This window comes from Megascapheus bottae, chromosome 31 (assembly GCF_031878675.1).
Source record: "Megascapheus bottae isolate mThoBot1 chromosome 31, mThoBot2.hap1, whole genome shotgun sequence".
In the NCBI taxonomy this organism is placed as follows: Eukaryota; Metazoa; Chordata; class Mammalia; order Rodentia; family Geomyidae; genus Megascapheus; species Megascapheus bottae.
In genome coordinates, this window is record NC_143539.1 from 2111375 (window position 1) to 2129759 (window position 18385).

At 59.0% G+C, this 18385-nt stretch overlaps 2 protein-coding genes across 8 annotated transcripts; both read left to right on the plus strand.

Annotated features, from left to right (window-relative positions):
• On the plus strand, positions 1-2307 carry Aspdh (aspartate dehydrogenase domain containing). The gene is made up of 7 exons (XM_090322718.1): positions 1-145; positions 328-472; positions 690-774; positions 887-1036; positions 1113-1333; positions 1400-1554; positions 2246-2307. The coding sequence occupies exons 1-7, from the start codon at positions 85-87 to the stop codon at positions 2287-2289; spliced, it is 861 nt and encodes a 286-aa protein (XP_090178844.1). The 5' UTR covers positions 1-84; the 3' UTR covers positions 2290-2307.
• A 266-nt stretch (positions 2308-2573) lies between these two features.
• On the plus strand, positions 2574-5974 carry Josd2 (Josephin domain containing 2). Of its 7 annotated transcripts, none has more exons than XM_090322722.1 (6): positions 2574-2670; positions 3020-3107; positions 3386-3548; positions 4827-4952; positions 5360-5554; positions 5664-5974. In XM_090322722.1, the coding sequence occupies exons 3-6, from the start codon at positions 3403-3405 to the stop codon at positions 5761-5763; spliced, it is 567 nt and encodes a 188-aa protein (XP_090178848.1). In that variant the 5' UTR covers positions 2574-2670; positions 3020-3107; positions 3386-3402; the 3' UTR covers positions 5764-5974. The 7 variants fall into 7 exon arrangements, with proteins under 7 accessions (XP_090178848.1, XP_090178846.1, XP_090178852.1 ...); XM_090322720.1 differs by having other exon boundaries at positions 3389-3548; XM_090322721.1 differs by lacking the exon at positions 2574-2670 and adding an exon at positions 2687-2860 and having other exon boundaries at positions 3389-3548.
• Positions 5975-18385: the final 12411 nt, after the last annotated feature.

Sequence of the window (18385 nt, forward strand, 5' to 3'; positions counted from 1 at the left end):
CCAGACTGGCTCAAGGGTCAAAGTTCCAAAGGTCTGCAGCTGCCCTGGTCTGGGAGTAGGGACAGCCAGGAGCCCAGCAGGTGGATGAACATGGCCGTGGACAGGGTCCCGAGGAAAGTGGGGGTTGTGGGCTATGGCCGACTAGGTGAGTCTCTGATATCAAGGCCTCCTTCCTTGAGCCTCTTGCATAAGTTCCAGAAGCTCCTCTGCTCTCCACACCAGGCCTGTATCGACCCCATTCTCTGCACTCCCCCCCACCTCTCTCTCCTTCGACTCACCCTCCCTCCCTCTCCCTCTGGACCTCTAGCCTCTCCTTTTCTCCCCCAGGACAGTCTCTTGTCTCACACCTTCTGGCTCAGGGGTCAGAGCTGGGCCTGGAACTTGTTTTTGTCTGGAACCGTGACCCGGGACGCATGGCAGGGAGCGTGCCCCCCTCCCTGCAACTCCACAGCCTGGCCGCCCTTGGGGAAAGGTCAGTGGCCTTACCTGCTCGTCTCTAGCTGCTGTGTGGTGTCAGTCTAGTTCCTTGCCTCCTGGGGGGGGGGTGCCCCTAACTAGGAAATGAGAAACGCATCCCATTTCCCCTCCCAGGCCCAGGTGAGGAGCGACAGTCCTCCAGAGACCCTGTGGGATCTGAAAAGCAGGGGCAATTCCACCCAGTCTCTGCCCTGTCTCTCCCTCTTACCCAGGCACCCTGATCTTGTGGTAGAAGTGGCCCATCCCCAAATAATCCACGATTCTGGGGCACAAATCCTGCGCCATGCCAACCTTCTGGTGAGCCCCCCCACAACCCATAATGCCCCTAACCAGTTGTCTCAGCCCCTCTGCACCCCCGAAACAGCCATCTTGTCCTGATCTCAATCCTTCCTGCCTTCCTCCACCCCAGGTGGGGTCCGCCTCGGCCCTGGCTGACTCCGCCACAGAGCGGCAGCTTCTGGAGGCCTCAAGACAATGGGATCACTCTGTGTTTGTGGCTCGAGGGGCTCTGTGGGGGACTGAGGACATCAGCCGACTGGATGCCTCTGGAGGCCTCCAGGTGAGGCTCACAGGTCCTGCCAGCAGCAGCATGGAGCCTGTAGGCCCCAGCCCCTTATCCTGGCCCTTGCTTCTAGAGTCTTCGGGTCACCATGGCCACACACCCAGATGGCTTCCGCCTCCAGGGACCACTGGCTGCAGCCTGCAGCACCGGGCCTCGCACCGTGCTCTATGAAGGTCCTGTTCGTGGTCTCTGCCCCTTTGCTCCCCAAAATTCCAATACCATGGCAGCAGCCGCCCTGGCAGCCCCCAGCCTGGGTTTTGACAATGTGATTGGAGTGCTTGTGGCAGATCTCAGGTGAGCAGGGCTGGGGTGGGGGTGGGAGGTCTGGGTGGACCACACTGACCATGCCCCTCGCTGCAGCCTCAGGGACCTGCATGTGGTAGACGTGGAGCTATGGGGACCCCCAGGCCCCACCGGCCGGAGCTTTGCTGTGCACACTCACAGAGAGAACCCTGCCATGCCGGGCGCTGTGACCGGCTCTGCCACTGTCACAGCCTTCTGGCGTAGTCTCCTGGGTGAGGCCAGGCCCCTGCCCAGTGCCAGGGCCTCTCTCTCCTGTCTCTCTCTCTGTGTGTGTCTCTGTCTCTCTCTGTCTCTGTCTGTCTGTCTCTCCTGTCTGTCTGTCTCTCTCTGTCTCTCCTGTTTGTCTCTCTCTCTCTGTCTGTCTCTCCTGTCTGTCTGTCTCTGTCTCTCCTGTCTGTCTCTGTCTCTCCTGTCTGTCTCTCTGTCTCTCCTGTCTGTCTCTCTGTCTCTGTCTCTCCTGTCTGTCTGTCTCTCTCTGTCTCTGTCTGTCTCTCCTGTCTGTCTCCCCCCCCCCCCCCCCCCCGGGTTCTTGCTTAGTAAATCTGTACTCTTGAGTCTCCTTCACCTCCTCACTCCATGATGATTAATTCGAAGCCTCGGCCTCCCTTCGGGTCTCTGTCGGTCTGTCTCTCCTGTCTGTCTGTCTCTGTCTGTCTGTCTGTCTCTCCTGTCTGTCTCTCTGTCTCTGTCTGTCTGTCTGTCTGTCTCTCTGTCTCTCCTGTCTGTCTGTCTGTCTCTCTCCCCCCCAACACTGGTTCTTGCTTAGTAAATCTGTACTCTTGAGTCTCCTTCACCTCCTCACTCCATGACGATTAATTCGAAGCCTCGGCCTCCCTTCGGGTCTCTGTCGGTCTGTCTGCCCTCCATGTGTGTGTGTGTCCTGGCTTCGTCTCTCCTGCGCAGGCTGCTGCCAGCTGCCCTCCAGGCCCGGGATCCAGCTCTGCTGAGGAGTCTCATGGCCGCCCCGGTCTCCCGCAGGACCCGAGGCCCTGCGGACCCCGCGCTCCGCCCCGCCGCCGTCACGCACCGCACGCGTGACGCCGTAGTAATAAACCGGGCTCCTGCGGCCCTCTGTGCCCTCACACGCCGTCTGCCACGCCATGGCAATAAAGCGCACACCCGTGAGCAAGCCCCATGAACGCCGTGGCGAGAGCCCGCCCCGTCTATTCCCGCCACCCTCGGGCCGCCGCGGCCGGGAGGGAGACTTCGCCGGGGGTCGGACTTCCGCGGGGTATTTCCGGGACCTGCTGGCAGAGACCCACGGGAGTTGTAGTCTCGCGTTTACTTAGAGGCCATAGCGGATTTCCGGGTCACGTGGGCCCTAGACGGTACCTAGGAAGCCCTCGGGGTCGCGGGGGCCCCTGGGTGTTGTAGTACGGCGCGCGAAGGTCGCTGGGACCTGCAGTCCGCCCCGCCTGCCCAGTCAGCGCGGTGTGGCCCGCGGGGCGCTCGGAACCGGAGCCGCGGCCCAGGGGGAATGCTGAGCCCCTGGCCGGGGGAAGCGGAGAGGCAGGCGGGGTGAGGGGCGTCTCCAGGCAAGGGGCGGGCGCCGCGGTTGGGTACGGGTCGGGAAAGGACTCTGTTCCTGGGTGTCCGGGTGGAGGGCCTGGTTGCCAGGCGACTGGGTGAGGGGGGGGGGCTCAGGTTGTCTGGTGATGGGCGGGGCCCTGTTGCTAGGCGACCGGAAGAGACCCTGTAACCTATGGACCAGAGAGGAGTAATTAGAAGCCTTTGTCACCTGGTGTCGGGTGTACTCTGTTGCTAGGTAACCAAACCGAGGGGCGGGAGGGAGCGGGCTCCTCCGTTGCTAAGTGATGGTACTGGGGACCCTTTCACTTAAGGGACGTGATGGGAATGGTTGCCAGGTGTATGGAAGCACTGTGGGATGCAGGCGCCTCTGTTGCCAAGAAACAGCCCAGGAAGCCGGGTTGGGGTCCAGAGCCCTCGCAGGCTCTCAGCCCCTCAGCCCCCACCTTGATGGCGGTGCCCGGGCTTCCGCTGGAGGCCTGGTCCCTGAGCACCTTCTCCCCACCCCGCCCCCAGCAGGAGCCGAGGACGGTATGTCCCAGGCCCCGGGAGCGCAGCCGAGCCCACCCTCCGTGTACCACGAGCGGCAGCGCCTGGAGCTGTGCGCCGTGCACGCCCTCAACAACGTGCTCCAGCAGCAGCTCTTTAGCCAAGAGGCCGCCGATGAGATCTGCAAGAGGTGACTGTCAGCCCTCACCCTGGAGATGCAGGCCTCCCGCAGGCGGGGCAGCTCTCACTGGCCCCCAGTGCCCCACCACCCGCCAGGCCTGGAGCTCCCTGCCCCGGGCTTCCGCCAGCTCAGGCCCAGCCATCTCTTATCTGGGCCCTAATCACAACCGCCCAGATGCCAGTGCTCCTCTAGTCCATGCTACACACAGGTTCAGAGCTCACCCTGCTTTCCTCCCTCCACGACTCCCTACGACCCTTAAGGAGCACCCCAATTCCCTCAGCCACATTCCAGGCCTGTGTGCCTGGCTTCCGCCTGCCTCTGCAGCTTCACCCCTCCCTGCCCCCCTCAGGTCAGACTCCCGTCTCCAGATGAGCCCCACCGTGCCGCCTCTAGGTCTCTGCACAGGCTGTCGCGTTGAGCAGCCTGGGTATTCTTCACGATTCTGGCATCATTTCTTTATGCTCTGCCTCATCCCTGTCCTTCAACCCCACAGCTGTGGCTCCAGCTCAGCCTGGTCCTCTGCCGCCTGGACCTTCCTTCCAGTCTCTATCCCACCCTCCACACCTCCCGTCTCTCTCATTCAGTCAGTGCCCCGCATCATCCTGGGGGCCAAGGTCCTTGTCCAGTCAGACATGGCCTCTGCTCGTGCTCACTGTCTTCTGGGGTCTGAGGCGTCTTCACGCGGACAATTACAATATTTATAGAAGTGATGTTCTAATTTCCCACTCCTCTTGCACAGGGCCTTCCTGGGCCTACCCTACCCCAAGGCCACCTCTGTCCCTCATAACAGGGGTTGCTGGACTCTTTAAAGCCCTATTGGCGACCCAGAGCTGAATCACATAAGAGCCCTTCTCTAAGGGACATGGCCTGGGAAACAGACAGAAAAATAAGGCACAGTCACCCCCCTCCCCCTCCCTTTCCCCTGCCCCCTGTCCCTGGTTGAACAGAGGTTCAATTGTTCAGAAAGCAGGGCCCAGAGGGGCATGTGGTGGCTGGATCAGGAAGAGCTATCCAGAAAGCTGGGTGCAGGACACAGTTGGGGACAGGTGGCTGGGGAGAACTGGTGCTGGGGCCATGCAGGGCAGGAAGGGGGATGGGACTCTGTCCTGGGGGCTGGGGTGCCAGGGAGGACTGTGGGCAAAGAAGCCACAGGGCAGCCTCAAGTTAGAGGCACAAGGGATTCAAACTCAGCGATGTGGGCAGTGGGACAGCCAGCCCGGGGGTCAGGAGACCCTTCTCGGAGGAGAGGACATCCAAGGGGTGCTGAAGGCTCTGCCCTCCCACCAGGTTGGCCCCAGACTCCCGCCTGAACCCCCACCGCAGCCTGCTGGGCACTGGCAACTATGACGTCAATGTGATCATGGCCGCCCTGCAGGGGCTGGGCCTGGCGGCCGTGTGGTGGGATAGGAGGAGGTAGGGAGGAGCGGAGGGTGGTGTGGCCCCGTGGGGTGGGAGCCCGGGACTGGTGAGGGTGGGGAGGCCAGTGGATGACTGGCAGGACAGTCACTGGGCACCTAGGATGGGGACCGAGCAGTGGGACAGGACTTTGGGAGACTGGAAGGACGATGACTTGGGAGCAAGAAAATGGGCAGCTGGGGAGCTGGAGGCAGAGAAGGGCGAGTTCCCGGCCAGCCTGGCCACACAGTGAGACTCTGTTTCAAAAAGCCAAATACATTAGATGACAGAATGGAGCGATGGCTGCCAGGCAGTGAGAACCCGATGGGGGTGTGGGTGGCACCGGGCAGCCCCCAGCAGGACTGCCAGGGCTGGCTGGCAGGGCCAGGCAGAAGGGGCCTGACCCCGGCTCCCCCGGCCCCCAGGCCCCTCTCCCAGCTGGTGCTGCCGCAGGTGCTAGGGCTCATCCTGAACCTGCCGTCGCCCGTGTCCCTGGGGCTCCTGTCCCTGCCGCTGCGCCGGCGGCACTGGGTGGCCCTGCGCCAGGTGGACGGGGTCTACTACAACCTGGACTCCAAGCTGCGCACCCCCGAGGCCCTGGGGGGTGAGGATGGCGTCAGGTGAGCTGCGGCGGGATTGGTCCAGGTCAGGAACCGGGCCGCGGAGTCCCCAGCCCCCCAAGAAAGTGCCTGGGCTGGCTCGGCCTCAGTCTCCCCCTTCTCCTACCAGGACTTTCCTGGCAGCCGCCCTGGCCCAGGGCCTGTGTGAGATGCTGCTGGTGGTGACCAAAGAGGTGGAGGAGACAGGCTGCTGGCTGCGGACAGACTGATCCCCGGGCCTCCCACAGGCGGACCCACGCCGCCTCCCACTGTGCAGACTGCCCACCGGCACCCACCTCAGGCACCCCTGCCCGGGGATCACCCAGAGAGTCCCAGGGAAGGAAGGGCCTGTGTCCACAGGCCCCAGGGAGGACCCCGGCCCTTCCCCGCATCCCCGCTCCCCAATGCCACTGCTGCCTCAATAAATCCTTTGGTTTGCCACCTGCCTGTGATGACACCCACCCCGCTGCCCCCATTAGAGGCCAGCTGTCCCTGTGGGGGAGAGGCCGGGGGTCCATGGGGTTCTGTGCCCACTGTTCCTTATCCTCAGGTCTGGTTACTGCCTAGGCAGGATGACCCCAGAGTTGTCCAGTAGCCTAGCACCTGGACTCGGTGGCTCTGGGAACAGGGAGGAAGGCTGCAGTGGCATCAGGCTGACAACCTGGACTCTGAGGGTGGCTGGACCGGTCAGAGGGCCCTTAAAAGCTGTAAAGGGAGCTGGGTACGGTGGTTGACGCCTGTCATCCCAGCTACTCAGGAGGCTGAGATCTGGGATCAAGGTTCAAAGCCAGCCCTGGCACAAATGGAAGTGGGGCTTGGCTCCAGGGTAGGGCAGTCGCCTTGAGTTAAAGAGCTCAGGGATAGTGCCCAGATGAGTTCAAGCCCCATGACACACACACACACACACACACACACACACACACACGCAGCTGTAAAGGGCACTGGGGTGGCTGTGCGCTCCTGTACTCACAGCCCTGGGGAGGTGGATGCAGGAGGATTGCTACATAGTGGAACCCTATGTCAAAAGAGGAATAATAATAAAAAAAAAAAAAAGCTAGGAGTGTTGTCCTAGTGGTAGAGTGCTCGCCTAGCATGCATGAAGCCCTGGGTTCGATTACTTGGTACCACATACACAGAAAAATCCAGAAGTGGTGCTGTGGCTCAAATGTTAGAGCACTAGCTTTGAGAAAGCCCAAGGACAGTGCTCAGCCCCGAGTTCCAATCCCAGGACTGGCGGGGGGTGGGGGATAACAAAGCCTAGCACCAGGTCATGAGATCATCTGTGATCTTAGCTGGCTCTTGGAAGGCTGCGAAGGGCGGGTTGTTCTGTGAGGCCAGCCTCACAAGACCACGTCTCAACACAGCACTGGGCACAGTGTCACATCGGGGTCATCCTCAACTGTACAGAAGGCAAGATCCAGAGGGTCCGGGTCCCGATTCAGCCCAGGGAAAAGTCCGGAAGACTCCATCTCAGTAGAGGAGGCTCGACTTCGCCCTCCCCTGTCCACCCAGGAAAATGGGCTCTGGTGAGAAGCAAAACCCTGTCCTAAAGTAACACTGGAAACGGCTGGCTCAGCCCGCAAGCCCAGGGCCCTGAGTTTAAATCCAGTGCCACTAGAGGACCCTCTTTGGGGCTCTGGCCTCCTCTCCACATAGGAAGTGCACATCCCTGCAGTGCTGGTCCTCGCTTACTCGGGGCCTGACCTCAGGATGCCAAAAAGGCGTCCCATGTGCAGCCCGATGGCAGAGGGGACAACCTGGGACCTGGTGGGGGGATGCCATCAGGTTTCCCGGAGCTGCCTGCCCTGGCTGGCCCCTGAGGTCAGCGGTATCCTGTGATCCTATAGTCCCAGGGAGTCACCTTGAGCCTGGCCTAGGATCCAGACCTGGATCAGCCAGCAGCCCCCTCCCCCACACCAAGCCAGACAGACACAAGGCTGTGGGCTCCCCTGGGACCCCCATGTGGAAGAGAGGCAGGACAGGGCCCTGGGGACACCTGCAGTGGCCCAGAGTTGTGGGCGCCTGTGGGAGCTGAGGACAGAGTGACCAGTCCGCTGCTGGTTTTATCACAGTGGTTATTTGGGGAGGTGATGAAAGACGAGGCCACCCTGGCAGCAGGCAGACCCACAGGTTCCAGGGTGGGGGCGACGCCAGCCAGCACTGGGCTGTGGGGAGAGGGGGACTGGGGCTGAATGGAGCGGAGCGTGGGGGAGGGAAAGGACCCAGAACTCTGGCCCCAAGCCTGAAAAGATTGTGGGAAACGTGGGTTTGGGGGGATCTGCACTCACCAGGCTGGGAGACGCCTGGTAGTGGGGGACTCAGGTCAGAGACTCTGAGATCAGAGTGGGGAGCAGGCAGGTCCAACCTCCCCCGCCAGGATCCAAGGGGGTAGGGCACAGACGCCGGGCAGAACGCTCATAAAAACATAATAACGCGTGGAGACGCGGGCGGCTCCCAAATCTCTGAAGTCAAAGTGGAAAGTCAAATGGGGGTTCAGAGGTGCTGCTGAGAGGTCGAGACACCCCGCCTTAGGTCTCCGGCCTCCAGAGGCCCTGCCTGTCCCCCCTTTGTCTGTCTCAGTGTCCTTGGCTGCACCCCCTCCCCTCCCCTCCTCCCCCCTCTCCCTGCAGGCCCCCCCACCTGTCGCGTATCTGTCCTGGTGGGGTGGCAGCTGGCAGGGCCCTGAGTGTTTCTATTCTGGGCTGGTGGCAGCAAGTGGCCACCGCCCAGGTGCTTCAGGGCTATGGCCATGTAAGGTCCGCAGTGCAGACCCCGGGGCAGGGAGGGGCGGCCCCCTCCTCGCCTGGCGACAGCTGAACTGTCCCATTTGTCCCTGTGGGACTGGACCCCTGCCCCCTCTCACTGCACCCCACTCTTCAGGAGTGCCCCTAGGCTCTCAGGGTGTTGTCCTCTCACCAGGACACCCCACCATGTGGGTCCTAGAGCTAGGGGTGAGTTCTCAGCTGCAGTTGGGGTGTCGGGGGGGGGACCCCGTGTGGGCTGGGGGGAGGGAGGAGATGCAGCTGTCGGCAGCCCGTGCTGACAGCTGATGCCAGATTTAGCTGCAGCACCAGGGTCTGGCCAGATATGGTAGTGGGGGTGATGGACCGCCCCTGCGGGCACCCCTTAAATCTCCCAGCTCAGGGCTGGGGGCGGCCGCTGCCCATGCCAGGTGAGAGGACCATATCTCCAATGCCTGCCAGCCCGACCTCGGCCGCCTCGGCCCCCTTCCCCTCTCCATCTCCCATCTGCCTCACACCCCTTCCCTCCTGTCTCCCCTCATCCTTTCTTGACCCCCGACTCCATCTCTCTGTCTCCCTGACACCCTTCCTTCGTCTCTGGTTCACTCTACCGTTCCTGTATAGCCCCTCTCTCTCTTCCTCTTCCTCCTCTCTCTTGTTTGTTTCTTCTTTTTTTTTTTTTTTTTGCCAGTCCTGGGCTTGAGCTCAGGGCCTGAGCACTGTCCTTGGACTTTCTCAAGGCTAGAGCTCTACCACTTGAGCCTCAGCACCACTTCCGGCTTTCTTTTTCTATGTATGTGGTGCCGAGGAATTGAACCCGGGTCTTCATGCATGCTAGGCAGGCACTTTAACCACTAGGCCAAACTCCCGGCCCTCATGTTTGTTTCTTGATCTCTGATCTCTCTCTGTCTCTGTCTCTGTCTCTGTCTCTCTCTCTCTCTCTCTCTCTCTCTCTCTCTCTCTCTCTCTCTGATCTGTCTCTCTCAATGTCTCTTGGCCTCTGATCTCTCTCTCTTCCTTCCCCCTCTCTTTTCTCCCTCCTCCCTCTCTTTGGCTCCCCTCTTCTTTTTTCTTCCTCCTGTCTCTCTTTCTGTCTCTTTGTCTCTCTCACACACACCTCCGTCTCTTAGTCTCTGTCTCTGCCCCTTGCTCTGTCTGTCTCTCTCTCTCTCTGATCTCCCTCTTTGTCTCTTCTTTTTTTCCTCTCTTAGTCTCTCTGATCTGTGTCTGTCTGTCTGTCTGTCTGTCTCTCTCTCCATCTCTCTTGGTCTCTGGTCTGTCTCTGTGCCTTCCTCTTTTTCTTTGCCTCTCTTCTCTTCCTTTTCTTCTTCCCCCATATATATATATATATATGTGTGTGTGTGTCTGTCCGTCTCTCTCTCTCTCTCTCTCTCTCTCTCTCTCTCTCTCTCTCTCTCTCTCTCTCTCTCTCTCACACACACACACACACATCTCTATCTTTCTTGGTCTCTGATATGTCTCATCTCTTGGTCTCTCTACCCCTGATTTTCTTTCAGTGTCTCTCTCTCTCTCTCATCTCTGTCTGCTCCTTGTTCTCTCCATCTCTCCCTCTGATCTTCTTCTTTCTCTCTGCCCTCCTTCTTTGTCTCTTATTTCTCTTGTTCTCTTAGTCTCTCATCTCTCTCATCTGTGTCTCTGTCTCTGTCTCTCTCCCCTCCCTCCCTCTCTCTTTGCATCACTTTTTCATTTCTGTCTATCTCTTGGTCTCTTTTCATCTGTTTCTTGGTCTCTGATCTGTCGTTCCCTGCCCCCCTTTCTGATGTCTCTCTGCTCTCCCCCCTCTCCCTTTCTGTCTCTCCCTCTGCCTTTCCTCTCTCTTTGCATCTCTTCTTCTTTTTCTCTCTTGGTCTCTCTTGCATCTGTTTCTTGGTCTCTGATCTGTTTCTCTCTGCCCACCTTTCTAGTGCTCTCTCTCCCCCCTCTCCCTCTCCCTCTCTCCCTCTCCCTCTCCCTCTCTCTCTCTCCTCTCTCTCTCTCTCTCTCTCTCTCTCCTCTCTCTCTCTCTCTCCTCTCTCTCTCTCTCTCTCTCTCTCTCTCTCTCTCTCTCTCTCTCTCTCTCTCTCTCTCTGTTGTCATCTATCTCTCTGCCTCTGTGTTGGTTCTCTTGAATCCTTATATCTGTCTCAGTTTCTCTCTGCTCTTTGCTCTGCTTCCCTCTCTCTCTTTGCCTCCCCCATCTCACTCTCTCTGTGCCCCCACCCCTTCCTCTGTGTCTGTATGTCCTGTCACTGTGTCCCCCCCTCCCTCTGCTGTCCCCTTCCTCTCCTTCCTCTCCTCTGCCGCCTGTCAGCTCTGCTGGGCTCTGCTGGGGATGGAGCCACCCCTGTACCGTGTTTTCTGCTCAATAAAGCTGATTCTGTCCGAGGCTCTGCTCCTCTGGCCTCCTTCTTTCCTTCTTTCCTTCTCTGCCTTGACCTGAGCCCGCCTGGCCTGGGAGGAGCGGGTGGGGCCCTGGGGTGGTCATGTCTCTGAGGCTGGGAGAGAGCTGGGCGATGCAGGGGTGGGGGGATTCCAGTGAGAGACGGCGGGTCTCGGCAAACCCCATCTGCCAAGAGAATCGGACCGGAGCGGGTGACCGGCAGGCCCGTTCCCTCTCCTCTCCCAGGCACGGTGGGGTGGCCTGGGGAGAGAACAGGCCGTGCTGTGCACCCAGATGTCCCGCAGCTCTCCCGGGGTTCCCCTCCGTCCTTCCCAGGCCCGGCTCCCGCCGGGGGAGCCCGCGCTTGGAGGTGCCTCGTTCGAAGGCCAGGCCCCCATTCTGTCCTCTCTGACTGGCAGTGTGGGGGAGCCCCCTCCCCTCCTGCCATCTGCCCTCCCCCTCCCCCGGGGTCCCCGTGTCCTGGGCGCGTGTTGGGCATTTATAGCAAACACTGAGCGTATTTTCTCTTCTCTGCCCAGGCCCCCCTTTCTTCCCCAGCCCTCCTCGCTGTCCGCTCCTTGTCTTTCTCAGCTCTCTGCCCTCTTCTGAAGCAAGGGACCCATTCCTGGGCCAGGCCTTGTGCTTTTCTCTACCCTGCTCCGGTCCTCCGCCCGCGGGGGACCCTCCCGGCCCCTGCTCCTCCCTGCTCCTCCCTGCTCCTCCCTGCTCTGTGCGGGGATCGCGGTGGACCCTCCGGGCCCCTGCTCCTCCCTGCTCCTCCCTGCTCTGGGCGGGGACCGCGGTGGTCAGCGCCTTCCAGGCCGGCCCCGCCCAGGTGCCGGGCGGTGGAAGCGCTCCGATGTCTCATTGGACAGCAGGGGAGGACCACGCCCACGGGGGCGGGGCTGAGCGAGGTGGGTGGGGAGCAGGAGAGACCCGGATGCTGCCCACTGTCCTTTTCTCCTTCGCTTCCCCGTAGGTGCAGGACGCAGGAAGGGGAGAGGGAGGGGACAGGAGAGAGGCCGCATCTCCTGTCTCTCCGCCCACTCCTCCCTCTCTTCCTCCTCCTCCATCTCCTCCATGTCCTCCTCTCCACCTCACCTCCTCCCTCCTCCTCTATCCCATCCTCCATCACCTTTTCCCCCACCTTCTCATCTCTTCCTCATCTCCTCCTCCTCCCCATCTCCTCCCCATCTCCTCATCTCTACCTCATTCCCCCTAATCTGTATCTCCTCCTTCTTCCTCCATCTTCTCCAGCTCCTTCTCCTCGCCTCCTCATCTCTTCCTCCTTCCTCCCTCATCTCCTCTTTCCTTCACCTCCTCTTCATCATCCTCACCTCTTCTCCCTCCTCCTAATTCACAACTCTTCCTCCTCCTTCCCCATTTCCTCCTCCATCTTCTCTTCCTCTGTCTCTTCCATTTGCTCTTCCCCATCTCCTCTTTCTCCTCATCTCCTTCTCCCTCTCCCACCCCATCTTCTCCCCCTCTTCCCCATCTCTTCCCCCTCCTCCTCCTCCATTTCCTCCCTCATCTTCTGGCTCTCTTCCATCTCCTTCCCTGTCATTTCTTTGTCCTCCATCACCTGCATCTTCTCCAACTCCTCCTTCCCCTCTTCCTCTACCTTTCCTCCTTCCCTTCCTCCTCCTGTCCTCCCTCTTCTTCCCCATCCCCTGCTCCTCCTCCCCATCTCTTCCTCCCCCCCATTTCCTGTTTCTCTTCCATTCCCTTGTTTTTCTTCCGTCACTTTCCCCTCCTCCTCCTCCTCCTCTTCTCCATCTTTTCTCCCTCTTCTTCCCCCATCTCCTACCCATCTCTGTCTCCTTCTCCTTCCCCTTCCATGCCCTCCATCTCCTCCTGCAACTTCTCTTTCTTCTCCATCTCCTTCTCCCTCAACTCTCCCTCTTTACTCTCCCCATCTCCTCCCACCCATCCATCTCATCCCTCCCCTTCCTCCATCTCATCTATCTCATCTCCTCCACCTCTGTCACTCCATTTGCTTACCCATCTCCTTCTCAACTTCCTCCTCCTCCCTCTCCTCCCTCTCCTCATCTATTTTCATATCATCATCCTCAGTCTCCTCCATTCCTTACCCAGCTCCTCCTCCTCCTCCTCCAACTCCTTCTTCATCTTTATCCCACCTCCTGCTCCTCTTCCACTTCCCCTCTTCCTCTTCTCTTTTTCCACATGCTCCTCCTTCTTGTTTCTATGATTTCTCTCCTATCTCCTCCACCACCTCTGCTTCTCCTTCACTTCCTACTTTTTTTTGCCAGTCTTGGGGCTTGAGCTCAGGGCCTGAGCACTGTCCCTGAGCTTTCTCAAGGCTAGAGCTCTACCATTTGAGCCACAGCACCATTTCCAGCTTGTTTCTATGTGTGTGGTACCAAGGAATCGAACCCAGTCTTCATGCATGCTAGGCCAGCACTCTACCGCTAGGCCAAACTCCCGGCCTCTCTCCTTCACTTTCTTCTAATGCTGTCCATTTCCTCTCCTCTTCTGTCTCCTCATCGTCCTCTTCCTCATCATCTTCTTCATTCTCTACCTCCTCTCTTCCTCATCCTTTGGCTCCATTTAATCTAGAAATCTGTCTCCCCCCAGAAATACCTATCTCCTCATCTTTATCACCTTGTCCTTTCTCCGTCTCCTCCTCCAGCTCTTCCTCTGCCGCCATCCCTTCCTCCTCCAATGTGTACGTATTTCCTATTCCAAATATCCCCCTCTGTCACTCCGTGTCCATCTTCTTATCCTCCTTTCCTGTGTTGAATCAGCTTTTCTCAGCTTCTGCCATGATCTCCTATTCCCTCTCCCTCTCCTTCCATCTCCTCCCACTTTCCCCGGCTTATCTTTTTTCCTCCTCCATCTCCTCTTTTTATCTTTCCCCCAATTCTCCCTTTCTGCCTCCCTTTCCACTGTCTCCCCCTTCTCTATTTCCACCTTTGCCTCTCTCTCCTCCTCCATCTCAGTTACTATTGTCTCCTCCTCTTCCATCTCTTCTTTCTCTTGTCGTCGTCTTCCATCTCTTCGTACTTCTCCACTTTTTCTGGGTGCTAATCTTCATCCTCACGTTCACCCCTTATCTTCCATCTCCTCCTGCTCCTCACACCTGCCCTAGTTATCTTCTCACACTATCCCCTCTGCCTCTCCTCTCCCCTGTACTTCTTGTCTGTTTTCCTCCATCTCCCTTTCTCCCCCTTCCCTGTCTTCTTATCTCTTCCTCTTTCATCTTCACCTCCTTCTCCTCCTCTATCTGCTGTCTCCTCAAATTCCTTTCCGTTCTTGTTTATCTCCTTCTCTGGTTCTCATCCTCCCCCTGCATCTCTTCCCACTCTGACGTCTTTCTCCTGTTTTCCACCTCTTCTACCTTTTCTTTCTCCCTCTCCTCCTCCACTGTCCCATCATCCCCTTCCCCGTGTCCCATCTCCTCCTCTTCCACTGTCTGCATCGCCTCTCCTTCCTCTTCCCGCCCCTCACCCCTCACTCTTCAGCGGTCCTCCCGGTCTCCTCCTCCTCCCTGTCTCCTCCTCCTCCCCGTCTCCTCCTCCTTCACGGCTCTTCCTCTTCTCACCGTTGCTCTTCCTCGTCTGTCACACACCCTCCTCTTCCACCCCTTTGCTCCTCCTCCTCCTCCTTGCCCCTCATTTGGCCTCTCTGTCCTTGTCCTCTTAGATCTCTTCCTGTTGCTGCTCTGAGTTTCTTGTCGGCTCATCCTGTCCTCCACTCCACCTCAGCCTCCACCCCCCCTTCCTCTTCCTTCCCGTCCTCATCAGCCCTCTTCCGTGTACCCCAGCTCCCGCTTCCCACCCCCCTCTGTCACAAACCTTTTCCTCCCCCAGGTCCTCCCCACCGCCACCTCCAGCTGGTCCTCCTCTTCCTCCTCCTCCATCTCCTGCTCCTCCATCCACTCCGCCTCCACCTCTTCCTCCACACCCTCCTCCTCCACCTTCCATTTTCTTCACGTCCTCTGCCATCTCATTCCTCCTCCTCCTCCTCCTCCATCTCCTTTCACCCCCTCTTCATCTGTACTTTTCCTTCTCTGCTGTATCCTTCCATTCCCTTCTCCTTTCTCATCTGCTCCTTTCCTCTCCTCCTCCTCAAATCTGCATCTCACCTCCATTTCTGCTTTATCTCCACCTCTCAACTCCCTCTCCTTTCACTCCTGTTTCATATTACAACCCTCCTTCCATCTCTTGTCCCTCAACTCCTCCCCCGCCTCTTTTGTATCCTCCTTTTCTACCCCCTGCTCCTCCTCCCTCTCCTCCTCCTCACCTTTGTCTTCTTGCCATTTCCCTCCCCCACCATCTCCATGTCTGCTCCTTCCTGCACCCTCCTCTTCCTTCCGTCCACGCCCGTGCATGGCTATCTCCTCTCTCCTGCTCTTCTTTCACTTTCCCTCCTCACCATTCCAACTCACTCACTACTCCAGAGCCCTCTGGTCTCCTTTGCCCTCCCTTCTCCTACTCTTTTCAACCTTTCTCCTGGTCCTTCTCCCCAACCCTCCATTCTGGACCTCCACCTCCTCTGACGTCTTCCCAGCTACTTCTAGACTTCCTCTTCTCTTCTCTTTCCTTCTCCTCTTCTTCCTGTCCTTTCTTTACTCAGCTTTCAACCTTTTCTTCCTTTGTCCCTCTTCCTCCTGTCCTCCACTTCCCTGGTCCTCCTGTCTCCTCCTCTGCCTTCTCTCTTTCCTTCCACCCATCCCTATGTCTCCTCCTTGGACTGTCACCCCCTTTCCTTTCTAGTGTCACACATTCTCTCTCCTCTGCAGCCCAGGATTTCTCCGCACTGTCTCACGTGCTGCCCTGTCCTCCTACCCCCCCCTCAGCATCCCTGACCACCACAGCTTCCCGCTCAGTTCCTGGCGCCCTTACCCCTCAGCCCTGCCTCTGCCTCTGGGCTTTCCCTACCACCCCCCTCCCTCTCTCCATCTCCTTCCTGCCTCCTCTCCCTGCAGTCCCCCTGTGGTCCTTACACTCCTCGTTTCTCTTCCCTCCTCTATCTTTTCCCCTGTTCTCATCCCCCCCTTCCTCTCCTCCTTGGGGCCTGGTCCGTCCTGCAGTGTGGAGAGCCCTCCAGCCCCTCCCCTCCTTCTCTGTGCTGCCCTGGGGGTGGAATCCACAGGGCAGATTCTGCAGGGTGGGGATGGCCACAAGAAGCCTTGGAGGCCTGTGGCAGGAGGCTGGGCACTGGGGGCACAGCTGACACCGTTCTCTCCTCTCTCTGTCCTGGATGCTGGACATTGGCTGGAGGAACCAGGCCCAGGAAGGAGAGATCTGGGAAAGGCTCCGGGGAAGCAAATTGCCTACAGGCCCACAGAACAGAGGAAAGGGGCAGAGCCACCTGGACGCAAGTCGGAGCCTGGTGCGGAGGGCTGTGGAGGGATGGGTGGGTAAGGTGGGGCGGGGTGAGGATGGGGGCCTGTCCTGTCCCACCATCTCGTCCAGCTGCAGGCGTCTCTTCAGTTCCTGAGGACCTCACCCAGGTGGGAAAACTGCACCCATGAGGACAGCAGCTGCTATGACAGAAGCTCCGCCTGACCTGATCCTGCCCAGAGGACCAACATGGCTCAGGAAGAGGAGACGCCAACTTTCCAGGAAGGCATTGACTATGGGACCGTTGCCCTCTGCTGGCAGCGGGCGGGACTGCTACCCTGCTGTATTAGACACTGAGTTTGGGCCTCCCAAAAAGGACACCTGGGGGAGGGAGAGGGGCCCTGGGTTGGGGGAATACCTGCAAAATTCTGTAGATGTGACCAACTTTACTCTTAATATGAAACATGTCCAGAAAGCTTGACTCGGGCTAGTTTGTACCTCTGAATTCCCAAGCCCCTCACTGTGCCAGCCTCTCCTGCACCCCCTCCTCAGGGAAACTCTTGGGGGCTGCATCATGGCTGACAGATGGAACTTGGGTTATGGTGAATGCAAGCCAAGGTGGGTGGGCCACAGACAGAGACGAAGACAGAACCCCTGCTCCCCAACATGGAGCCTCCCTGAGGTTAAGAAGCCTATAGCTTCATTTCTACAAGCCGATGAAGGACAAAAGTCTTCCCAAATTCTACAACTGGACTTCCCTACCCTAAGAGTACATGCTAGATGCCAGCAGAAAACCGTGCTGGAAATCAGGAGAACAGGCAGGAACAGGTCAGGGCTGGGTCAGTTCCCTAAAGGGCTGGGCTAGGTCCCAAGAGTGGAGACAGAGGTGGAGCCATGGCAGATGAGGTTGTGGCCAGAAGGAGCATGGCTGCTGTGGAGGCAGGAGGGGGGCTGCAGGGAGCGGGAGCAGCAGTACCTGAGGCCTGGCCAAAGGGGTAAGATTCCATCCTGGGGGGCGGGGGGCAGCTATGTGACCAGCTCTGCCATCAGAATTCCTGTGACAGTGAGCTGGGGGGAATGAGGCCTGAGCCTGGCTGTGGCCACAGGGAAGTGGTAAGGCTGTAGGGAGGAGAGGGGGAATGGTGGGTAGTGTCCTGGCCAAGGCCAGAGCAAGGCCTTGTCCAGGAGGCTCTGGAAACAAGGATCTCAGGGCTACTGTGCAGTGGGGAGGTGAGCTGGGCCACAGGGCTGGAGAGCAGGAGGGTGTGGGCTGGGGTGAAGAGGTGAAGAGGTACTACTCGTGTGGGTCTGGGGTGAGGGTGACAATTGTGCATCAGAGTAGCAACGGGGCCACTTGTGTCACCATTTCTCTCTTTCACACACACACCCTCCCTATCCAAGAATGATGTCAGGATCTTGCACAAAAGAATCAGGAAATCTGTTGACCAACACCCCTGAACACCCCTGAACAGGAGCTAGTGGAAGGAGCTGGGAACTCCTCTGGCAGAGGCTGCAAGAGAAAGGGTGCAGAGCACTGAGGGCAGCTGGCTGTCCTGCTGCACTGGGGTGTGGCCGGGAGCCAGTGGTGGTGCAGGCTCGGCATATCCCAGCCCATAAATGGAAAACAGTGGATGAACGGCAAGATCTGGGAGACAAGTTTAATAAGGACAGAGCCCTGGGGAGCCTGTAGGAACTCAGAACTGACTAGGGCCAGCTTGAAAGAATACAGTCATCTATGTAGAGACCCCAGGCTCCTTGAAGAACGCTTTGGGGAGAAGGCATCTCACTAGACAGTTAAGATCTGAAGTGGGCCTGGTGACACCTGCCTATAATCCCAGCTCCTTGGGAGGTGGAGGCAGACCGGTCCCAAACGAAAGGGCAGCCTGGGTAAAGTTGGCAACCCTGTCTCAGAACCAAACTACAAACAAAACTGCTGGGGGTAGGCATGGGAGGAAGGGAGGGAGAAGGAGGGAGAGGCCTTGCAGTTCTGAAGGTGCCACCAGCTCACAGGAGCCGTCTGTTGCCGCAGGCACTCGAGCCAGCATCCAAAGACCCCACCCACAGGAGCCCGGGCTGCTTGGCGCAGGGTCTGTCCAGTGGGGGGGGGCCTCGGCCCGCCTCTGCCCTCAACCTTAGTGGAACTTTGGTTTCCTTGGCCTGGCACGGGGAAGCCCAGCCAGCACATCCCAGAGCAGAGGCCCAGTCCACCGGGGTCAGGGCGAGGGCCGGGAGGCTGCCCCGGCAAAGGCACGGAGGCTGGAGAGGAGCGGGCATGTTCCCAAGCGGCAGGACGGGCCTGGGGTCAAGGCGGGGAGCCCAGGGCTGGGGTCTGGGAGTCCACGAGGCTGGGGGGCGGCACGCACGCCCCAAACCTGCCACCTCTCGGCCAATAGGAAGGCAGGGGCTCGGGGAGGCCGCGGGCCGG